This window comes from Mangifera indica, chromosome 13 (genome assembly GCF_011075055.1).
Source record: "Mangifera indica cultivar Alphonso chromosome 13, CATAS_Mindica_2.1, whole genome shotgun sequence".
Taxonomy (NCBI): Eukaryota; Viridiplantae; Streptophyta; class Magnoliopsida; order Sapindales; family Anacardiaceae; genus Mangifera; species Mangifera indica.
Genome location: NC_058149.1, coordinates 80,013 through 97,719, shown reverse-complemented (window position 1 = coordinate 97,719; position 17,707 = coordinate 80,013). Strand labels below are relative to the sequence as shown.

The window sequence follows — 17,707 nt, the reverse complement described above, 5'->3', positions numbered from 1 at the left end:
ATGCTGAGATTGTTTGCTTCAACTTTATCATAACAATGTTCCACTAACAATTTCAAATTTCCATTAATCGTTAAAATGACACAAAATGGCAGTCTCCTTCAACTGAAAACATAAACTGATCAATAATCTTTCTATAAACAGTAAATGAATCACTAACATCCTATCTGCTTAAATCTCCGCAAACAAGGTAGCCAACATGCATCTTCTACAGGCTACAAAGTTGTATTAAGCAGTTCAATTGAACAGTGCAACATCCAGGTTTTTTTTGGTGACAGAGAAAGAGATGATGATTGATGAGTTCCAAATGGTTCTACTTTTCAAACATTAAGCTAGTACTAAAGTAAATTGAATGTAAACTTAAAGATCACTGCAAATGTATCACTGCAGCCTGGTCTGTATACAAAATTGAAGCTAAGCTCAGATACTTGGGTAAGAAATTCTCTTACTTTAACCCCTCCCTTAAGCCTTGTGGCATTCCTAAGCTCTGTGCAAGATCAATTATTCTTTCTTTCATCGCCTGAAAAAAGTTAGAAAGGTTGATGATTAATTCAGTGACAACAGATAGTATGTATTTTTCATTCTTGTTATAAAAGTCCAGCAATGCTAACCTGAACACTCTTCTGGTGTGCATCTTTGTATGCCTCAGTAAATAATAGGGAAAGTTTCTGCAAATGAAAAGATTAACATGTAAATCATGGTTTCCTTGAAACTTCACATAAATCAGCAACCCATTTTAAGTGGGGAGGTTTGTGCAACAAATTTAACGACTTTCAGGAATGTAGACTATCGTTTTAATATACAAACCTTGGTCTTGATTATTATGAGACTTTCTCTCTGGTTGCTAAAATGTCATCTGTTCGCCTATTTTTCTCTATGGCTGCAATTGGCCATTGGCCTTTGCATCAGTTAGATATCAAGAATGTCTTTCTTCATGGTGAATTGCAAAAAGAAATTTATATGGAGCAACCTCTTGGTTTTGTTGCTTAAGGGGAGTCTGGATTGGTTTGTAAACTTCGTCTTTCTCTATATGGCTTAAAACAATCTCCTCGCGCTTGGTTTGGTCAGTTTAGTACTGTTATTCAAGAATTTGGCATGCTACGAAGTGAATCTGATCATTCAGTATTTTATAGACATACTCCACACGGCAAATGTATCTATCTAGTGGTCTATGTTGATGATATTGTTATTACAGGAAGTGACCATGAGGGTATTGAGCAATTAAAGAAGCATTTGTTTAGTCATTTTCAAACCAAAGATTTGGGTCCACTCAGATACTTTTTTGGTATAGAAGTCGCCCAATCTAAATCTGGAATTGTCATCTCTCAAAGGAAGTATGCATTGGATATTCTGAAAGAAAGAGGGATGTTAGATTGCAAACCTATAGACTCTCCCATAGACCCTAATACTAAGCTCTTACCTGGACAGGGGGAGCCACTTGTAGATCCTGGGAGATATCGAAAACTTGTTGGAAAACTTAATTATCTCACCATCACAGGACCAGATATTTCTTTTGCTGTCAGTGTGGTAAGTCAATTCCTTCAGTCTTCATGTGACAGTTATTGGGATACAGTTATTCGGATCTTGAGGTACATTAAGAGGACACCTGAAAAAGGATTGTTATACGAAAATAAAGGACATACTCAGATCGTTGGGTATTCAGATGCTGACTGGGCAGGTTCTTCATCTGACAGACGTTCTACTTCTGGGTATTGTGTATTAATTGGAGGAAATCTAGTATCATGAAAAAGTAAAAAATAAGATGTTGTTGCTAGATCTAACGTAGAAACAAAATATCGTGCTATGACCTTAGTTACTTGTGAGCTTATCTGGTTGAAGCAGTTGATCCAAGAATTAAAGTTTACAAAAATATCACAAATGTTATTATTTTGTGATAATCAGACTGCTCTCCACATTTCCTCAAATCCTGTGTTTCATGAAAGAACAAAACATATAGAAATCGATTGTCATTTTGTGAGAGAAAAGATTTTGTCCGGTTGTATTTCTACAAGTCATGTCAGTTCAAATGATCAGCTAGCAGATATACTTACTAAATCTCTTCGAGGGCCTCGAATTAATTTCATTTGTAACAAGCTTGGTGCATATGATTTATATGCTCCAGCTTGAGGGGGAGTGTTGAGTTGTATCCTGTTATATTAGGATAGTTATCAGAGCATAATAGGATAGAATATATTTTTAGGGATTTGATTTGATTTATTTCCTTTTATACCTTCTCTGTAATTGTATAAATTGTAACGTTCTGTACTCTGAAGAAATAAGAAAAACAATATTCTCAATTCATAGATATATTATTATCTCATCAATAAATCTTCCATATTTGTTATTTGCCATGTGAATTTACGATCAAAATGTATACTACCCATCCAAGATTCAAGCTTGTTGCTCAAAAGTTTCTTTTCAGCTATGTCATTTCACCACTACAGACTACTACTGCGGTTATAATGTGTGTCAAGAATGTTTCTTTCAGTTCATAGACACATAAGATTATTGTCACACATGCTTTCAATAATCGAGTGAGTAATAAGATAATAATATAAGAAAAACTTGGTTTCTAAAACAACTACAAGACTGAGTAAATTTTATGTACTCACCTCTGGACCTAATTCCATTGCAGCCTCAGTGATCTCTGTGCGTACTGGTTGCTGATTGCCAGATAATGTTACCTAAAAGATAAAATCAGTTGAAAACTTTTTCCAAATTTCGTATACAGATAATCTGAAATATACGAAGTTTCGTGGCAGTTTCCTCTCTTTACTGTCATTAATGCATAGCATTATCATAGTTATATTATTCTTGATATGGAAAACATAAAAAGCAAAAGGACAATTACACTTGATATTTTTCTGTACCATTTGAAATTAACAATAGTATAACTAACATACAAACTAGCGGCATCAACAGTAACCACTACTTTCTGTAAATAATAGCATTGTAACTAAAATATTCATTAGGTGGAAAACATAACCCAATGACTTCAACATTTTTCTAGTTTAGAGATCCCAACCAAAAAAGGACTTAATGGTGCCTTCAAATCCGTAGTAAAGAAACTAAAAGACAAAGCAAAGTGAACCTAAAACTTTAAAAAGTAAGTAAATAAGAAAAAGAGCTTCTGAGACAAAGTAAAATTAGCAAATGGAACTACACAGCACCAAAGACTCAGAGAGAGAGAGAGAGAGAGAGAGAGAGAGAGACTAACATACCTTAATTAGTTCACCTTCACAATATCCATCAAACTCTGCTCTGTAACACAAAAAAACACAGGGACTTTATACCAGTTGAATGAATCCGGAAGTTCAGAGCAAAATGCATTTAGTAACAACATGAGCAGCTAATTCTTTCTGGACGTGCACAGCCTCAACTTGGACAACCATTTGTGCCTTTTTTACTGTCTCATAAAGATTCCGCATATTTCCAAGAACTCCTGCCTAAAATCAAGCAGTATGAAAATAATATTAGTCTCAATGAATAGATAAAAGTGCCAACAGAATCTAGAATTAAGACAATAAAAGTAATGCATCCTATCCACATATGCACATATAGATCATTCGACCCAGCAAAGTGGGCACACAGAAGTTCAGCAAAAACTTTGGATTTGATGAAAATGCTAACATAATTAACCTTTGAAGGTGCACCATCACTCTTATCATTATTGTTTTTCTTCCCTCCAAAAAGACCATTTACATGGAGAGATCTAATGCTACGCGCAGGTGTCTGATGACAAGACCATGAACAGACCTCCTTGCGAGCTAAATTTCCACTTAAACTTAGGTTACCTGGAATTATCAGCGCAAGAACATCACATAAGCAATTCTTCCCACATCAGAAATGAAAAAGAATAACTAATATGCACCACCAAAATACAAACAAAATACAAATTATACAAGACATCATCTTCGTGGCACAAGTTAATTGGAAAAATGGCCAGGTCATAACCTTCTACAAACCCATTTTATGAAACAAATCAATCAACAGAGACAAAATCCATAGCACAAAAAAAAAAAAAAAACTTTCCTTGAAACATCCAGAAAAAAAAAAAAAAGAACACGAACTTTAAAACTGCATAGCCGCCTCAAGGTCCTGGAAGCTTGCAATTTCACTTTATATTCCTAAAAAAACACCTGCTGATACCTTGCAATTGAATCATTCCCATATGCAAACTTCAAAAGCCATCTAAAGTTCCCTTTTTGTCACACTTTTGCAACAAAAGTTCCTCACTTCCAACCAAATTCAATACATTGATTTATAATTTTGCATCATTAATTAACAAATAAATAAAAACCAGACAGAGAACCAATTCAAATGTGTAATTTACAAAACAATCATTCCCCAAATTTAAACACAAAAACCATCAAAAGTTGCCATTTCTCACGCTCTTACAAAAAAAGTTCCTAACTTTAAACCAAACCTCAACATAAAAGTCATACTTTCGCATCATTACATGATAAAATAAATAAAAACCAGACACATAACATATAAAATATTCAACTGGGTATCTAAAAAGGTAAAACTTACCGAAAAGCAAACTCCAAACGAATCGAAATTCCCCATTTTTTCAATAGCTTCTCACTTCTAACCCAACTCTACACAAAATTTTATAACTTTTACATCACTAAATAAAAAGATTAACAAAGCGAAGAGAGAGAATGTTACTGCGAGACAGTGACGAGACGAAAGGCTTCCATTGAAGATTAGAAATCTGAGCGGTGAGCGAGTTCGTCGACGCCATGGAAACCTGAAAAGATTTTTGGATAGTTTTCGACTGACTTATAATACGGTAATGATTTTTTTTTTCGAGATATAGTAATGAATCTTGTTCAGTCCTCTTCAGCAGAACTCTGGAGTTTCGGATAGAGCAATACTATGTGTATCCATTTTGAATACACAAATAAATACACACTCATATGTGTTATCATATGATTGGTTATTGTTTTATTCTTAATTCAAAATCATCCAATCACATAAAGACAGATATAAATATGTACATATTTATATACCCAAAATAAGTACACATAATTTTATTGTTTCGGATATGTCCCAATTCAGTTGACAGACTTAATCACTTGCCTAAGATGCATCATTGTCAGATTACGATAGTCCAAATAAATTACTTGGGCTTACAGAAAAAGCCTATGGACTTTTTATTTAGGCCAGATGCCTTATGAACAATGAACGAGCATAAATAAATAAATATGAATGTGAGCTAAATCAAACCTAACCCGAATATGAGTTAGCTCAAGTTTAACTTCAAATGGGTAAAGGGATGACTCAAGTTCGATTCAAATTTTTCGAATTAGTTTTGAGAGAAGTTTGAGTTCAACTTAAGGGGGAAGTTCAAAGCTCGTAGCTCGATTTAAGTTTGTAGTTCGAATTCATTAATTAGTTTCAAAATGACATGATATATTAATTTGGAAAACAACTTGACACATTTATATTGAGTTCTGAGCAAGCTCAAATTGAGTCAAACTGAATAGTTGACTCACAAACTCTATTGAATTGAACTTTATTTAACTTGAGTTTGGTTTGATTTTTCATTGAATCAAAAACTTTAGTTTGAGCTCAATTTTAACTTGATAAATATAAATTCGAATTGAGATTTATCTAGCCAAGTCAGCTTGATTTGCCCCATATAAAAATTTGTGTTGATTTTTGTGAACTCTCTTAAATCTGAAGTCTATGCCTTTAAGGATTGAAAGTTATTTCACTATATATATATATATTAAACATGCTCAACACAGTAACTACTTAGTTATTAACTAAATTTCACCATACTCAACACTTTTGTTGATTTCATAATTCTTGAATTTGTTTAATATTAAATCATGCTAGAATACTCTGCCCCATAGACTTAATATTGTCCATAATCATTTAAGAGAATACCCCTTGTATTTTGTTATTGTTTTCAAGTGATGTGAAACGCTTATACATATTTAACATTTTTTCCTATTTTAGAGATTTTTGAAATAATAAATCCTTATTTGAATCAAACAATCTTTTTATTTTTTATTATTGAACTAATCACATCAAATAGATAAAATTTTGTGTATAATGATCAACTTTACAACTATTATACTATCAAAAATTTGATTTTGATATATCATCGACGAATTTCAAACTCAAACTCTCTCACTTGAAGATTTCATATCCTTTATCTGTTAAACTGCCAATTTAATATAAAATATAATTATGTTTAGATTTGGGATTAGGTATGACTCTTATCTAATTTTTGTATGGTAGGCCTAAATTAATACACTCCAAGATCATAATATCGTTGAAACCTGAAGCTGAAAGCAGCAAGTGGGGAACGTGCCACGTGAATCACACATCCCATTTAGCTGAAACAGTCAGGACAATCGACCACGGCCAAGCAAGAGAAAATGTGGCAACGTCAAAACTTCTTTCTCATTCATATGTCCTTGTCACAGAGAAGATAAATGAACAAACAAATGGAGCAAATGGGCTTGGCAAGGACAAAGAAGAAGGGCTAAACAATATTCTCTCTCTCTCAGTATATCTCAAAGCTGATACAATATGGCCAAATTATCCATCCGTTTCTGGCTTTCTGCACAAATTTTGCCAAGTGTATGGTGTTTTATATCAATTGTTTAATGTTTACTCTTCACAAACTGATCACCGACATGATTTTTTTATAGAGAAGAATTAAGTTTCAAGATAACCCAGCTGCTTTTTCTACAATTTTCACCCATTATCTTCAATTTCCCAGGCATGGAAGTTTTGTACAGAATTTGTAAGATGGGTGTCATTATTTTATTTAGTTTATGAAGTCATATGATTTTGTATCTGTCAATCTAACTGTAAAAGATTCTTGTAGTTTTACTATTCTCTTACAACCAATCTTGTACATTTGAGTGTTTCAAATGTAATTTACAGTACAGTATAGATAAATGGAAGGCACAAAAAAAGAAAGATGACAGTTAAGATTTCAACTTCTTAAAAGGTCCATCACGCAAAGCCATGAAACAGTAGCTCAAATCAACAATAATGGAGGACGGTATGGGCAGGTAGAGTGGTGTCACAAATTAAACTCAGAAAAGTCCGGAAGAGACTCCAAAAGGTTGGTGGTGGTGGTGGTTAGGTGTTGATAGCAACCTCATAATTTTTCACAAGGATGATGCAAACACAAGAACAATACTCAAAAGGTAAATGCCAATGGCAATTTCATCTTTAACAACTCTCATTCATCATTTTGTTTATGCACCAAATATTGACTGTAAATTTTCCTCCCGGACTGCAGCCCCAATTGCGGAATTGCTCGTAACTTTTTGACTGATAAAAGCTTATGTAGTGGGAGAAGTCTTGAGAACAAAGGAACCAAAAACAAAAAAGGGTATGGAAGACAATTCAGAAGGGTGAATTTATAAGGAGAAATCTCTTTTTCTCTTTCCCTTTTTCTCTCTATTTGAAAGGCAATCACAATCTCTCAACAAGAAAGCACTATGGGAAGGCAATGAATTGGAAAGCCTAAAAGTAAGGTACAACCAACAACTGCAGCCAACAACAACAATAGCTACAGCAGAAAAAAACAGCATCATCCAAATATTATCTCTCTTGCCCGCCTTTTTATTTTCTTTTTTTTTTTCTCTCTCTCTCTCTCTCTCAAAAACAAAATCAAAAGAAAGCAGAAACTTGGAAACACAGCACAAACACATCACAACCAACTACTACTCTAATCTATGTATCCATCTTTCTTCAATGGCCCAGCTGGACCAAAGGCTATGTAGATGGAAGGCAAAAACAAAACAAAAAAAGAGGAAAGAAATGGGAAAGAAAGAGAAGATTTATATGTATTTCAAAGGTCCTCCAATCCAACCAAACCAAACCCACTTCACAAAAAACTCTCTTTCTCTCTCAACAACAACACATAACTCATAAAACAAAATGATACCTGAAATGCCCTTCTGCAACCCCCCAAAAAATATCCCATCTTCATCACTGTCTCTCTTAACTCTCAAAAGAGAAGAAAACATTTTTTTCACCGAAAATTATTTGGGCTTCTTTGGGTTTTCTTTCTTTGTCTTGGTCAGAGTTTTTACAGAGAAAACAGGAAAGCAAAACAAAGCAAAAACAACAACCTTCCCCTTTCTTTCTTCCTTCTGTCCTTCTCTATCTATTTTTCGGTATTTTCACTCTACAAACTTCTCTCCTCTTCTTCATTTTCCCTCTTCAAGCTCTTGCCCCTTTCTTTCTCTCTCTTTCCCTCCTCTAATTTCGATTTCTTTGCGATCCCATCATGAAGAATATGAAGGGCGTTGTTGTTGGATCATCCATGGAGAAGTCCAAAGCGCCTTCCTTTGCTGTTTATGAGGACCCAAGAGCCAGGTTCAGACATCAGAGTCTCATGCAAGACTATGAAGAGCTGTTAAAGGTATCACCTTTGTTGGGTTTGATCCGATCTGTTGGTAATTTGTTTGGCATTCTTTGATGGGTTTTCTTTTGTTTTGGCTTTGGAAGAAAGAGAGATCAGGTCTTTATGAGATTTAAAATGGTTTTTTATTTTACTTTATTTGTTTTTGTGAATGTTTTCATTTGTTTTGCTTGAGCTTTATGGCCTTTGTTGAATTATCAAGGAAGAAAAAAAAATAATGAAATTTGGATCCTCATGCTCTGATCTCTGTTGGTAAATTGCTTTGCCTGAACATCCAAAGCCTCATAATAAGAATCAAAATTAATGAGTTCTATATTAATGAAATTGAGGCTTCGAGATTCATTGAATTTGGCATGGCATCCAATTGAATTTGCTATCAATTTTTTTTTTTTTAATTTTTGATGAAATTGACCCTCGCCTTTTGATTTATGCATCCTGTTTATCATTTGTGAGTATGATTTGTTGAAAGCTTTCTTCTTCTTCATAGTTTACTGAGAAATTCATTTATTCTGTATGATTTTTGTTATAAAAGTTTTTGAGGTTCAATTTTATTACCTCTTATTTGTCCTCGTGGTTATTCTCTTCGTTAAGCTTTGTTTAATTTAGGTTCCCATAGATGGATTTAAACTGTTAAGTTTATTATAGGAAACAGAGGCGATACAGAAGAAGTTGCAGATGATGAAGCAGAAAAAAATGACCTTATTGAGCGAAGTCGAGTATGGTTTTATAACTTCAACTTCACATACAAATTTGCTATCAAATATGGTTGCAAAGTTATAATTAAAGCTATGTTTAAATTTCACGTTGTAGATTCTTAAGGAGACGGCACAAGTTCTTGTTTGAAAACCAGTCTCCGAATTCTGCAGCCCAGCAAGATGCTGTACAAGCTTCAAATTTTAAAGTTCAAGGTAAAAAAATGACAAAGGAAAGGAATTATAGAAAAAAGGAATCTCCCTTGCCACGTCCGGCTGTAGGTTTTGATCTAAACCAAAAGGGGAAGATATACAATGAAAGGGAAACTAGTTTGAGAAACCCGCTTCCAGTTATTGACTTAAACCAGAAGCTGAAGACCTACTATAGAAAAGAACTTCCTTTACAAAATCCCACACAGAAGGAAAGGTTTTACAACCGGAAGGATGCTGCCACAAACTCGACTCCAGTTTTTGACTTAAATCAGATATCGGTATTCTATCAGTAACTAACATGAATTATGAGCTTTATTTTCTTTTGCTACACTTCCATTGTGGGTTAATAATGTTTGTTAATTCTACATGTGGCAGCAAGAGGAGGAAGAACTGCAGTTTAGTGGTGAACCATGGAGGGTTGAGGAATTGAAGAAAACTTCAGCTAGAGGTGGAAGTGATGAGCAGCTCAATGACATGAAGTTATCAGCTTGTAGGAGTGTTGGAAACGGATCAAACCGAACGGGGAAGAGAAAGATTTCATGGCAAGATCAGGTTGCCTTAAGGGTTTGAGTTGGTACTAGTTGTATTGGAATTTAAGGTTTCACATCTTGGTGAGGTTGGAAAGTTTCACCTTGCACACTGTCTTGTGATGATTACTTTAACATTTTTCTTTCTTTTTATTCTATGGAAAGAGAAAACATTAGTTTTATATAATGAATATATAGGTGGAAATGAAGGGGAATTGTTGGTCAGTTTAGGAATCATATTTATGCTCATTCTATTGGTTCCTCTGTCATCTTGTTTATCAGCGGTGAAATACAGGAGAACTTGGAAATTAGAATGTGGACAGAGTGTTGAGGTCAGAATGATGCATATGACATTCCATAAATTTTGTACGCCTAACTTTTAGAATAGTCTATCCCAGAAAGACATTAAGCATCTGCTGGTTTTATTAGAGGTGGCCTTCGCCGGCTGCTCTGGTCGTCTTGAGCCAGTCTTAATGAAAGACTATAAAAAGAGGGTAGACTATAAAAAAAGGGTAGTAGGGTGAAAAGTATAGAAAATGTAGAAGAAATTATCCAAAAGAACAATTAAGGATGGTGTAACACATTATATGGCAACTTGCGTGGTGGCATGGTGTGATGATGTAAGCGTGCATAATGATATTGACTTATGTAAGAAGCTTTTTACATGTGAAATAGGGATTCTTAATTGAGTGAAGTTTAGTTTGAGTCAAGTTTTCTTGTGGGGTTTAGTTTAAAACAAGTTTAGTTGTGATTTTCGGTTTAAAATAAAAATCACATGCAAAGATTTTTGTTAATTAGGCCTTTTATTAATTTTATTTTAATAAATTTATGAGCCTTAATTTAATTTAAGAAATAATGACATTTTAGGATTTTATTATTTGAAAAATTTTAACTAAACTAGTTTTCTCCATCGATTTAAGTTTATCTGATTAAAAAAAATAAGTTTATATAAAAGAATGAGTCTTGATATTTAATTTATAAATTCAAGTGACTATAAAAAAAAAAAGTTATAGATTTAAGTTTTGTTTTAAGAATTCTTTTGCAAAAATCGCATAAAATTATTGTATTCTTTTTGTCCGTTAAACAAAATCAACCATCAAACGTTCTTATGAATGGTATTATAACCCCATCAGTATTTGTCTTATATCCTTTATGCTTTGATGGCCGGCCTGGACGTCCCTAGGAGAAGAAATGGAATCTTACAAGAGAAGAGATGAGATTTGTAGACTTCGTTGTGGGACTACAAGAAGTTTCCGAAATTGTTTGTTCTTTGATCTTTGTTTGGTTGCGGTGCTGGCCATTGGAACTAAGGAATCTGACATTATTTTGCACTATCACACAAATGTCCATTGGAATATTGAGAAGCATGGTTGGAATATTTGAATATTTCTCAATAACATTTCAATAATGTTATTGATAACATTATTAATCCATGGGAAATCTCCATCCAATAGCTTGAGCAAAATGATTTCAATTGAACATAACCAAAGAATTTTCCACTACTATTCCTACAGCAAAATCATTTCAAATCAATGTAACCAGGGACCTTTTTTGCTGCCTTGCTTTGGCTTAGAGATTTGGTTAATGGCAATTGAAAAGATATATTTCCACAATTGACACACTCGCCAAAATTGAAGCAAAGATGGATTTGTGTCAAACTGAATCCCAACAATAGCCAACACAAACTTGGCTTGAATCTGAAATGGCAAGTTCGAGCTAGTTTGACTAATAAATAATGATATCAGAGATAATAAGTCATTAGAGAGGAAACCAGTAAAAAAAAAAAAAGAATCACTAGATAAGAAGCTTTGAGTTCATGGCTCCTATTCAAACCAGAAACTTATGAAGGAATCAACCTCATGACGATGAAGATAATGACAAGAATATAAGTTCTATGTTTATCATCATTCTCACTCTTGGTTAATTCTCCAGCAACAATTTCCGTTGTTTCTTTACTGCAGTTGTCAGCCACCGCATGCAAATCACTTGCCTTCCCCATAAGCTTTGATGACATGCCAGTATCTAAATTACGTGCATTCCCATCTGGCAAAGTAATGCAGCAGCAGTGGCTACTTCACTTGTCTTCTCAGCAGGCCCTGGTAATGTAGCAGACTCTGCTGATGCAACAGCAGCTACATCACTTGGCTTCTCAGCATGTTCTGGTGAGGCAACAGCAGCTACATCACTTGGCTTCTCAGCATGTTCTGGTGAGGCAACAGCAGCTAAATTGCTTGACTTCTCAGCGCACTCAGCTGATGCATCAGCAACTATATCACTTGCCTTCTCAGCATGCTCAGGTGATGCAACAGTTACATTACTTGACTTCTCAGAACGTACTAGTGATGCAATGGTATCCGCATCACTGGACTTCTCGGTAGGCTCAACTGCATCTAAATCACTTGCCTTCTCAGAATGCACTGGCGATGGAATGGTATCCACATCACTGGCCTTCTCAGTAGGGTCAACTGCATCTACATCACTTGCCTTCTCAATAGGCTCTGGTGACCTAGCTGCTCCTACATCAGTTCCCTTCTCAGTAGGCTCTGGAGACGCGATCATGTTTGTGGGGACACTGGTTCTGGTTTTATTATTGGGTACAGCTTCATGGATCTTAGGTTTCTGAATTCGATGCATGTGCTTCTTCCCATTCGTATGAGTCTCCATCACTACTTCAGAGTAAGCTCCAACCCGACAAGTTTCACACCAAAATTTAAACTTCTTCCTCCTAGCTTCAAATGTTTTCTCAACTTTCCCTGCTGTTGATACCCCATTTTTCTTCTTATTTACTGCATTCTCGTTTTCCTTTTTAAGAAAGTCACTTTTCCTATTATTTAAATCTACTCCATCTTCCATTGTCTGGTCTGAACCATCATTCATTTTATTGATTTGAAGTGATTTCTCTTCCGCCGTCACCTCCAGTTCTGAGCTGGAAGTAACTCTGGTCTCAGCCAGCCTAATTGGCTTTCCAGACGACTTCGGCCCTTTTGGCAATGACTTGGTGGAATTCTTTTGCAGCATCTTCTGAGCTCTTAGTGCTTTCTCCTTGGCCTTGTGCCTCTTACCTTGGAAGGTGTTCATTTAAACCTCTCTCACTAGTAGCACTAACCCGACAGAGGGCACAACTCCATTCATTGGTTCTGTTCTTCAAACTCATTAATAGGAGCTCCCCAGCACCAGCAGGAGGCATGGCAGCCTTCCGTTTTTCTCCACAGACATTTGCCTTGGGCTTCACCTGCTACAGATACTCAACAAAGTACACAATCATGAAGTCATTATTCAAGTACCTCATAACTGGTAAAAGCTACAATTATTTTTCCTGTGATCACCCTAAAATATACTTTTACTAGCTAATTTTTCAACGTGATTAAACATACATTTTTTTTTTGAACACAAAAAACTCCATCAGAAGTCATGAATATGCTATAAAAGAACACCCAAATCATACAAAGAAAATTTTTCATTCTTCTCAGGTAGAAGTTGTCTCTTGAAATATGTTGAGTCTCAATCCTGAAGTTGTCATGAATAGCAAATATGTTGAGTCTCAATCCTCTGAACACATGAAATGTTGACCAAGGAAAACTATGATAAAGATGAGACAACCGACACCATTATAGTCATTCATAAATTCACTAGTCTTACACATTTCCAATTTTATATCAAAGCACAATGTAAAATATGAAATGAGTTCGAAGAGATTCATCCTCCTATATACAAAGTAATATTCAGTGTTTTTTTCTCTTTAACACACTTCTGATTTTACCGTAACATCTCATCAGAGAGATCATCTGAACTTCACATTTTTAAGTACTAGGTTAACTCTAAGCTTTCCATGGCATTTGACTGGACAAGATTCCTCCACACTAGTATATGGCCATAATACAAAACAAAAATTCACATTATAGCATTGTGATGATTCAAAGATAAGGTGTTACTCTTGGCTATTACAATTTTAGCTGTGAATATGAATTCCATAACCGATCAGTTATCCATTTTGAAATTGGAATATAATGTCCAAGGTCATTAATCATTCTGGCCCAAGTTACTATAAGATTATATCTAGGGCTAAATTGACTGATAGATAACACTTAAGAAAGCTCTCTTCAGATAAAAAAAGTGTAACAAGGCCATTTCAAGTAGTAAACATTTTAATGTTGTACTTCATATTAACAGTTAAAGCCTAAAAATCGTTTTCTCATGAGTTGCCAGAAAAGAAGGTTCCAATAAGCACAAGCCTAAAGACTTTTTGTTACACTTCTTTGACCAGGATTGTGATTACATATTTGAGGTAGATTAGGTTTCTTTGGCTGTTAAAAATCTGCCTCGTGTAATTTTAGAACAAGAAGCTTATAGTCATTTTTAAATAACAGAAACTCTTGTCTTTGTTCTCTCTCATCTTTTCATATCCTCTATTTCTGTCTCTTCTTTATTTGGTTCTCTCTCCCCCTCCAACTTTGTTCTTTTTCCATCTTTCTCTCTCTTTTTGAACCTATATCAATTGGTATAAGGGTGTAAAAGTGCTTAGATACCAATTGAAATAGAATCAAGAAGAGAAAAAGGGAGAAAGAAAGGAGACAGAGAATAGAATCAAAACTAAAGAAAAAGAGGAAAGAGACAAAAAGAGAGGACACAAAAGAAAATGAGAGAGGTAACAAAGATTAGAGCTTCTATATTACTTAAAATCAATCATTAACTCTTTGTTCCAAAACTAAAGGTTTAAATTGGCCCAAACGAAAAAACTTAAATCTCCCTAAAATAAGTCACTTAAATATTATTCAAACAAATAGTTCCATTATAAATTAAACCCCTGAATCTCTTAAAAAAGTGGAAGGGACAAATAAATAAGTCATGGAAGGGTAGCATACTTGGATACGAGTATTTGTCAAATGAGAGAACCACATTTTTGGCACAAAAAAACAAGTCAACAAAAGGCAAAAACCTAATAATATACACATGCACATATATATTTTGCAAAAATAACTAGACAAAGGTCACATTGGAAAGTATAGGCAACTAGTGTGAGGTTTATATGATTTTAAGTTCTCCATCTCAATAGCTAGCTTTTGATATGTGATTCTCCTAAGGTTCGTATCATTTAGTATCATAGTTATCATCATGTCTCCCAGTTGCAATTGTATGGTGTGGGTGGTGATGTCGGCATTGCAATGTTCACCTGGGCTTAACAAGGAGCTAACACATAGCCAGCTTATGTGGGTGCCGAGACTTCAGAGCGTGATAGTATGTTAGAATTCTAAGTGCAAGGTATGAGATTTGGATATTATATTAGAAAGTATGGACAACTAGTGTGAGGTTTATATGACCTTGAACTTTTTCATCTCAATAGTTAGCTTTTGAGGTATGATTCTCTCAAGGTTTGTATAAAAAAGACAGGTACATAGCTAAAACTTCCTCCCTCAGGATATGAATGTACAAATTTCACCAAACTTGTATTAAAACCAGATACATTAAAATTATGAACCCATCGAGAGACCATATAGTGTGATCACTAAATCTGAAAGTGAAACTGGTACTCCAAAAGACTGTAGATATCAAGAGAATATATATCTAAGAGGCTACATGAAGAAACAAGGGAAACCATCAAACATTGTAAACCTGTTGATGGCACACTTCCTATTATGGCTCCTAAAAACAAAATCCCGCCCCATGAAACATACAGTCAACAGAGAAAAAAATAAATCTACCAAGAAATTATTAGAGCATACTAGTCTCCAAGAAAATTGGCTGAATTTGTAGGAAGCCCAAAATATTTGAAGTAAGAAATAAATGAGCTACATAAAGAAGTACCATACACATACTTCCTACTTAAGCATCTGGTTGTTCCAACCGCATAATAGTAGCAGCAAAATAAACACAAATATGTTCTTCAACCAAAATTGAAAAAGAAAATTATTCACACCAAAAAAATAAATGCATGAATTAAGTTATGCTAAGCAAAACTGAACACTGACCAGTATAATTAACTTATCCTTCTTGTCAAACTCCAAGGCATTCTAATTCTCATCTGTCATGGCATCCCCCAACTGTGGCAAGACAGAAGGGGACACACCAATTCCCAGTCCCAAGCTGCAATTCCCAGGAAATGCTAGCTGGTCCTGTAACCAGCAATTATTGAACTGGTGCCTGAATGGAAACCTTGAATCAAGCTGCATTGTGAGCCTTTCTTCAATTGACAGACCCATTTTGCCTTCTCTATGCATTGCCATCTCTCTTTCCATCATTAACTCCCTCCTCACCTCTACTTCAAGCATTTGCCGACAAATGTTTTCTTCAGCAATTATTTCTTGCCTGATTCTGTCCTTTTCAATCTCATGCTGCATAGTGTAAAAATCTCTTTGGTTTCCCACGAAATTGAGGAAAGTTGAGTAGTTAGCTGGAAGAGAATATTTTTGTTAGGTTTCATAATCAGATAGGTCTATTTGGATGTGGAGAATGATGAGAATGAATAAGTTTTTACTTTTTAAGCATGGAGAGGTTTTCCCTCTTTAACTATTTCCACCTCTTTTTTCCAAGTAATAACTCAATTTTCAACAGCAACACTAAATAACACCTCATTGACCTAAAATCTGATTCTAGTAAATAGAGTATCTCTCGAGAAGGACTGAGCTGAGAACACAAAAAGAATTGCCTTCATTGAGTAATTATACTCTAGGCCTCACATCAACTATTTTGTTAGAAAATTTTCCGTCCCTATCTTACATTTCTCAGTAAACAAACATCGTTCACAATTCACTCAAACCATCACATTATATAAAAAATTAGATTTATAATTGTGTCACAGCACATACAATGTTTCAAGCAACTTCGATATTTATTTTCAGAATATATATATATATATATATATACCATAATTATCTAAAAATAAATTAACCAAACACACTCAAATCAGAAACAAAAGTTGAAGCACTTTTAGCTACCTGAAATTTTGACACGCGACAGCTAAAAAAATTGATTTTTTTTCCTTCCCGTTTACCAGTAAACAAACAGTGATCAAAAGTTACTCAAAACTTAATAATAAAAAATCAAAGAAGAGTTTCAGTGGAGAAAAGCTACATTCAATACCTGCTTAAGATATTTTTCAAAAAGCTAGTGAGGTTTTGACATGTGATAGTATAAAAAAAAAAAATTGGCCAAAAAGAAATATAATCTCTTATCTCATCTTTTTCCTTCTTCGTTTTCTCAAACAGAGTACAACGATAATGACGACCGAGAAATTATAATTCGAAAAGTATTACGAACCTCGCAATGCTTGCTCGGACTTCAAGAAATAGCTGAAGCTGGAAGACGGCGGTAGATACGGCGGTGGTCTATCATCGCCAGCTCGAAACTTAAACTCCATTAAATTAAGTCACGAACTGTCCGCGAAACGCATGGAGGACAGTGTTAATAATAAAGAAGGTTGGTGGCACACACGCGTTACAGTGGAGCGTGGATTACTCTTTTGGTAATAAGACTTCTAGTCTTAGAGATACGCTCTAATAGTCGTGCCTCGAATCAGGTGCCTCCTGTGAAGTCACCCGACAAAAGTGTGTATGTCAGAAAATAAGATTTCAACCAATTAAATTTAGATTTTAAGAAGGCCAAAAGACCTATCCCCAGGTACAGTAAAGATCCAAATTCCCACCATTCCATTTTTTAAAATATAAACATTTATTTATAAACAAATTTTTATTAAAAATCTTAGTTAAAATTAACAATAAAATCAATATTTAATAAATAATTTAAATATTATTATATTTTTTTTCTCAGATTTAAAAATTTCATAATTTTCTCTAAACTCAAAATTTAAAAAATAATAAATACCCCCATAAAGTTTATTATTCCTCTCTTCGATGTTGATTAATGGTGTCCAACCATCA

At 34.5% G+C, this 17,707-nt stretch overlaps 3 protein-coding genes across 15 annotated transcripts; 1 reads left to right on the top strand and 2 right to left on the bottom strand.

Annotated features, from left to right (window-relative positions):
* Positions 1 to 38: 38 nt before the first annotated feature.
* On the bottom strand, positions 39 to 4,862 carry LOC123194079 (nucleoid-associated protein At2g24020, chloroplastic-like). 13 transcript variants are annotated; one of them, XR_006497221.1, is made up of 9 exons: positions 4,531 to 4,862; positions 3,637 to 3,791; positions 3,219 to 3,443; positions 2,610 to 2,681; positions 2,049 to 2,145; positions 1,806 to 1,924; positions 805 to 1,702; positions 609 to 665; positions 435 to 517 (listed from the first exon to the last, which is right to left on the bottom strand). XR_006497221.1 is itself a non-coding variant. In XM_044607219.1 (8 exons), exons 4-8 carry the CDS (start codon positions 3,423 to 3,425, stop codon positions 443 to 445), a joined length of 327 nt encoding a protein of 108 aa, XP_044463154.1. In that variant the 5' UTR covers positions 3,426 to 3,443; positions 3,637 to 3,791; positions 4,531 to 4,598; positions 4,669 to 4,862; the 3' UTR covers positions 39 to 442. The 13 variants fall into 13 exon arrangements, 9 of the variants coding, with proteins under 9 accessions (XP_044463154.1, XP_044463156.1, XP_044463155.1 ...); XM_044607219.1 differs by lacking the exons at positions 805 to 1,702; positions 1,806 to 1,924; positions 2,049 to 2,145 and having other exon boundaries at positions 39 to 517; positions 3,219 to 3,258; positions 3,343 to 3,443; positions 4,531 to 4,598; positions 4,669 to 4,862; XM_044607221.1 differs by lacking the exons at positions 805 to 1,702; positions 1,806 to 1,924; positions 2,049 to 2,145 and having other exon boundaries at positions 39 to 517; positions 3,219 to 3,258; positions 3,343 to 3,443; positions 4,531 to 4,587; positions 4,669 to 4,862.
* A 2,773-nt stretch (positions 4,863 to 7,635) lies between these two features.
* LOC123194934 lies at positions 7,636 to 10,058 on the top strand. The gene is made up of 4 exons (XM_044608442.1): positions 7,636 to 8,401; positions 9,047 to 9,117; positions 9,212 to 9,584; positions 9,682 to 10,058. The coding sequence occupies exons 1-4, from the start codon at positions 8,267 to 8,269 to the stop codon at positions 9,874 to 9,876; spliced, it is 774 nt and encodes a 257-aa protein (XP_044464377.1). The 5' UTR covers positions 7,636 to 8,266; the 3' UTR covers positions 9,877 to 10,058.
* Positions 10,059 to 11,414: 1,356 nt separating this feature from the next.
* On the bottom strand, positions 11,415 to 17,342 carry LOC123194899. Its single transcript, XM_044608403.1, has 4 exons — positions 17,088 to 17,342; positions 15,845 to 16,221; positions 13,008 to 13,065; positions 11,415 to 12,910 (listed from the first exon to the last, which is right to left on the bottom strand). The coding sequence occupies exons 1-4, from the start codon at positions 17,185 to 17,187 to the stop codon at positions 11,856 to 11,858; spliced, it is 1,590 nt and encodes a 529-aa protein (XP_044464338.1). The 5' UTR covers positions 17,188 to 17,342; the 3' UTR covers positions 11,415 to 11,855.
* Between the last annotated feature and the right edge of the window lie 365 nt (positions 17,343 to 17,707).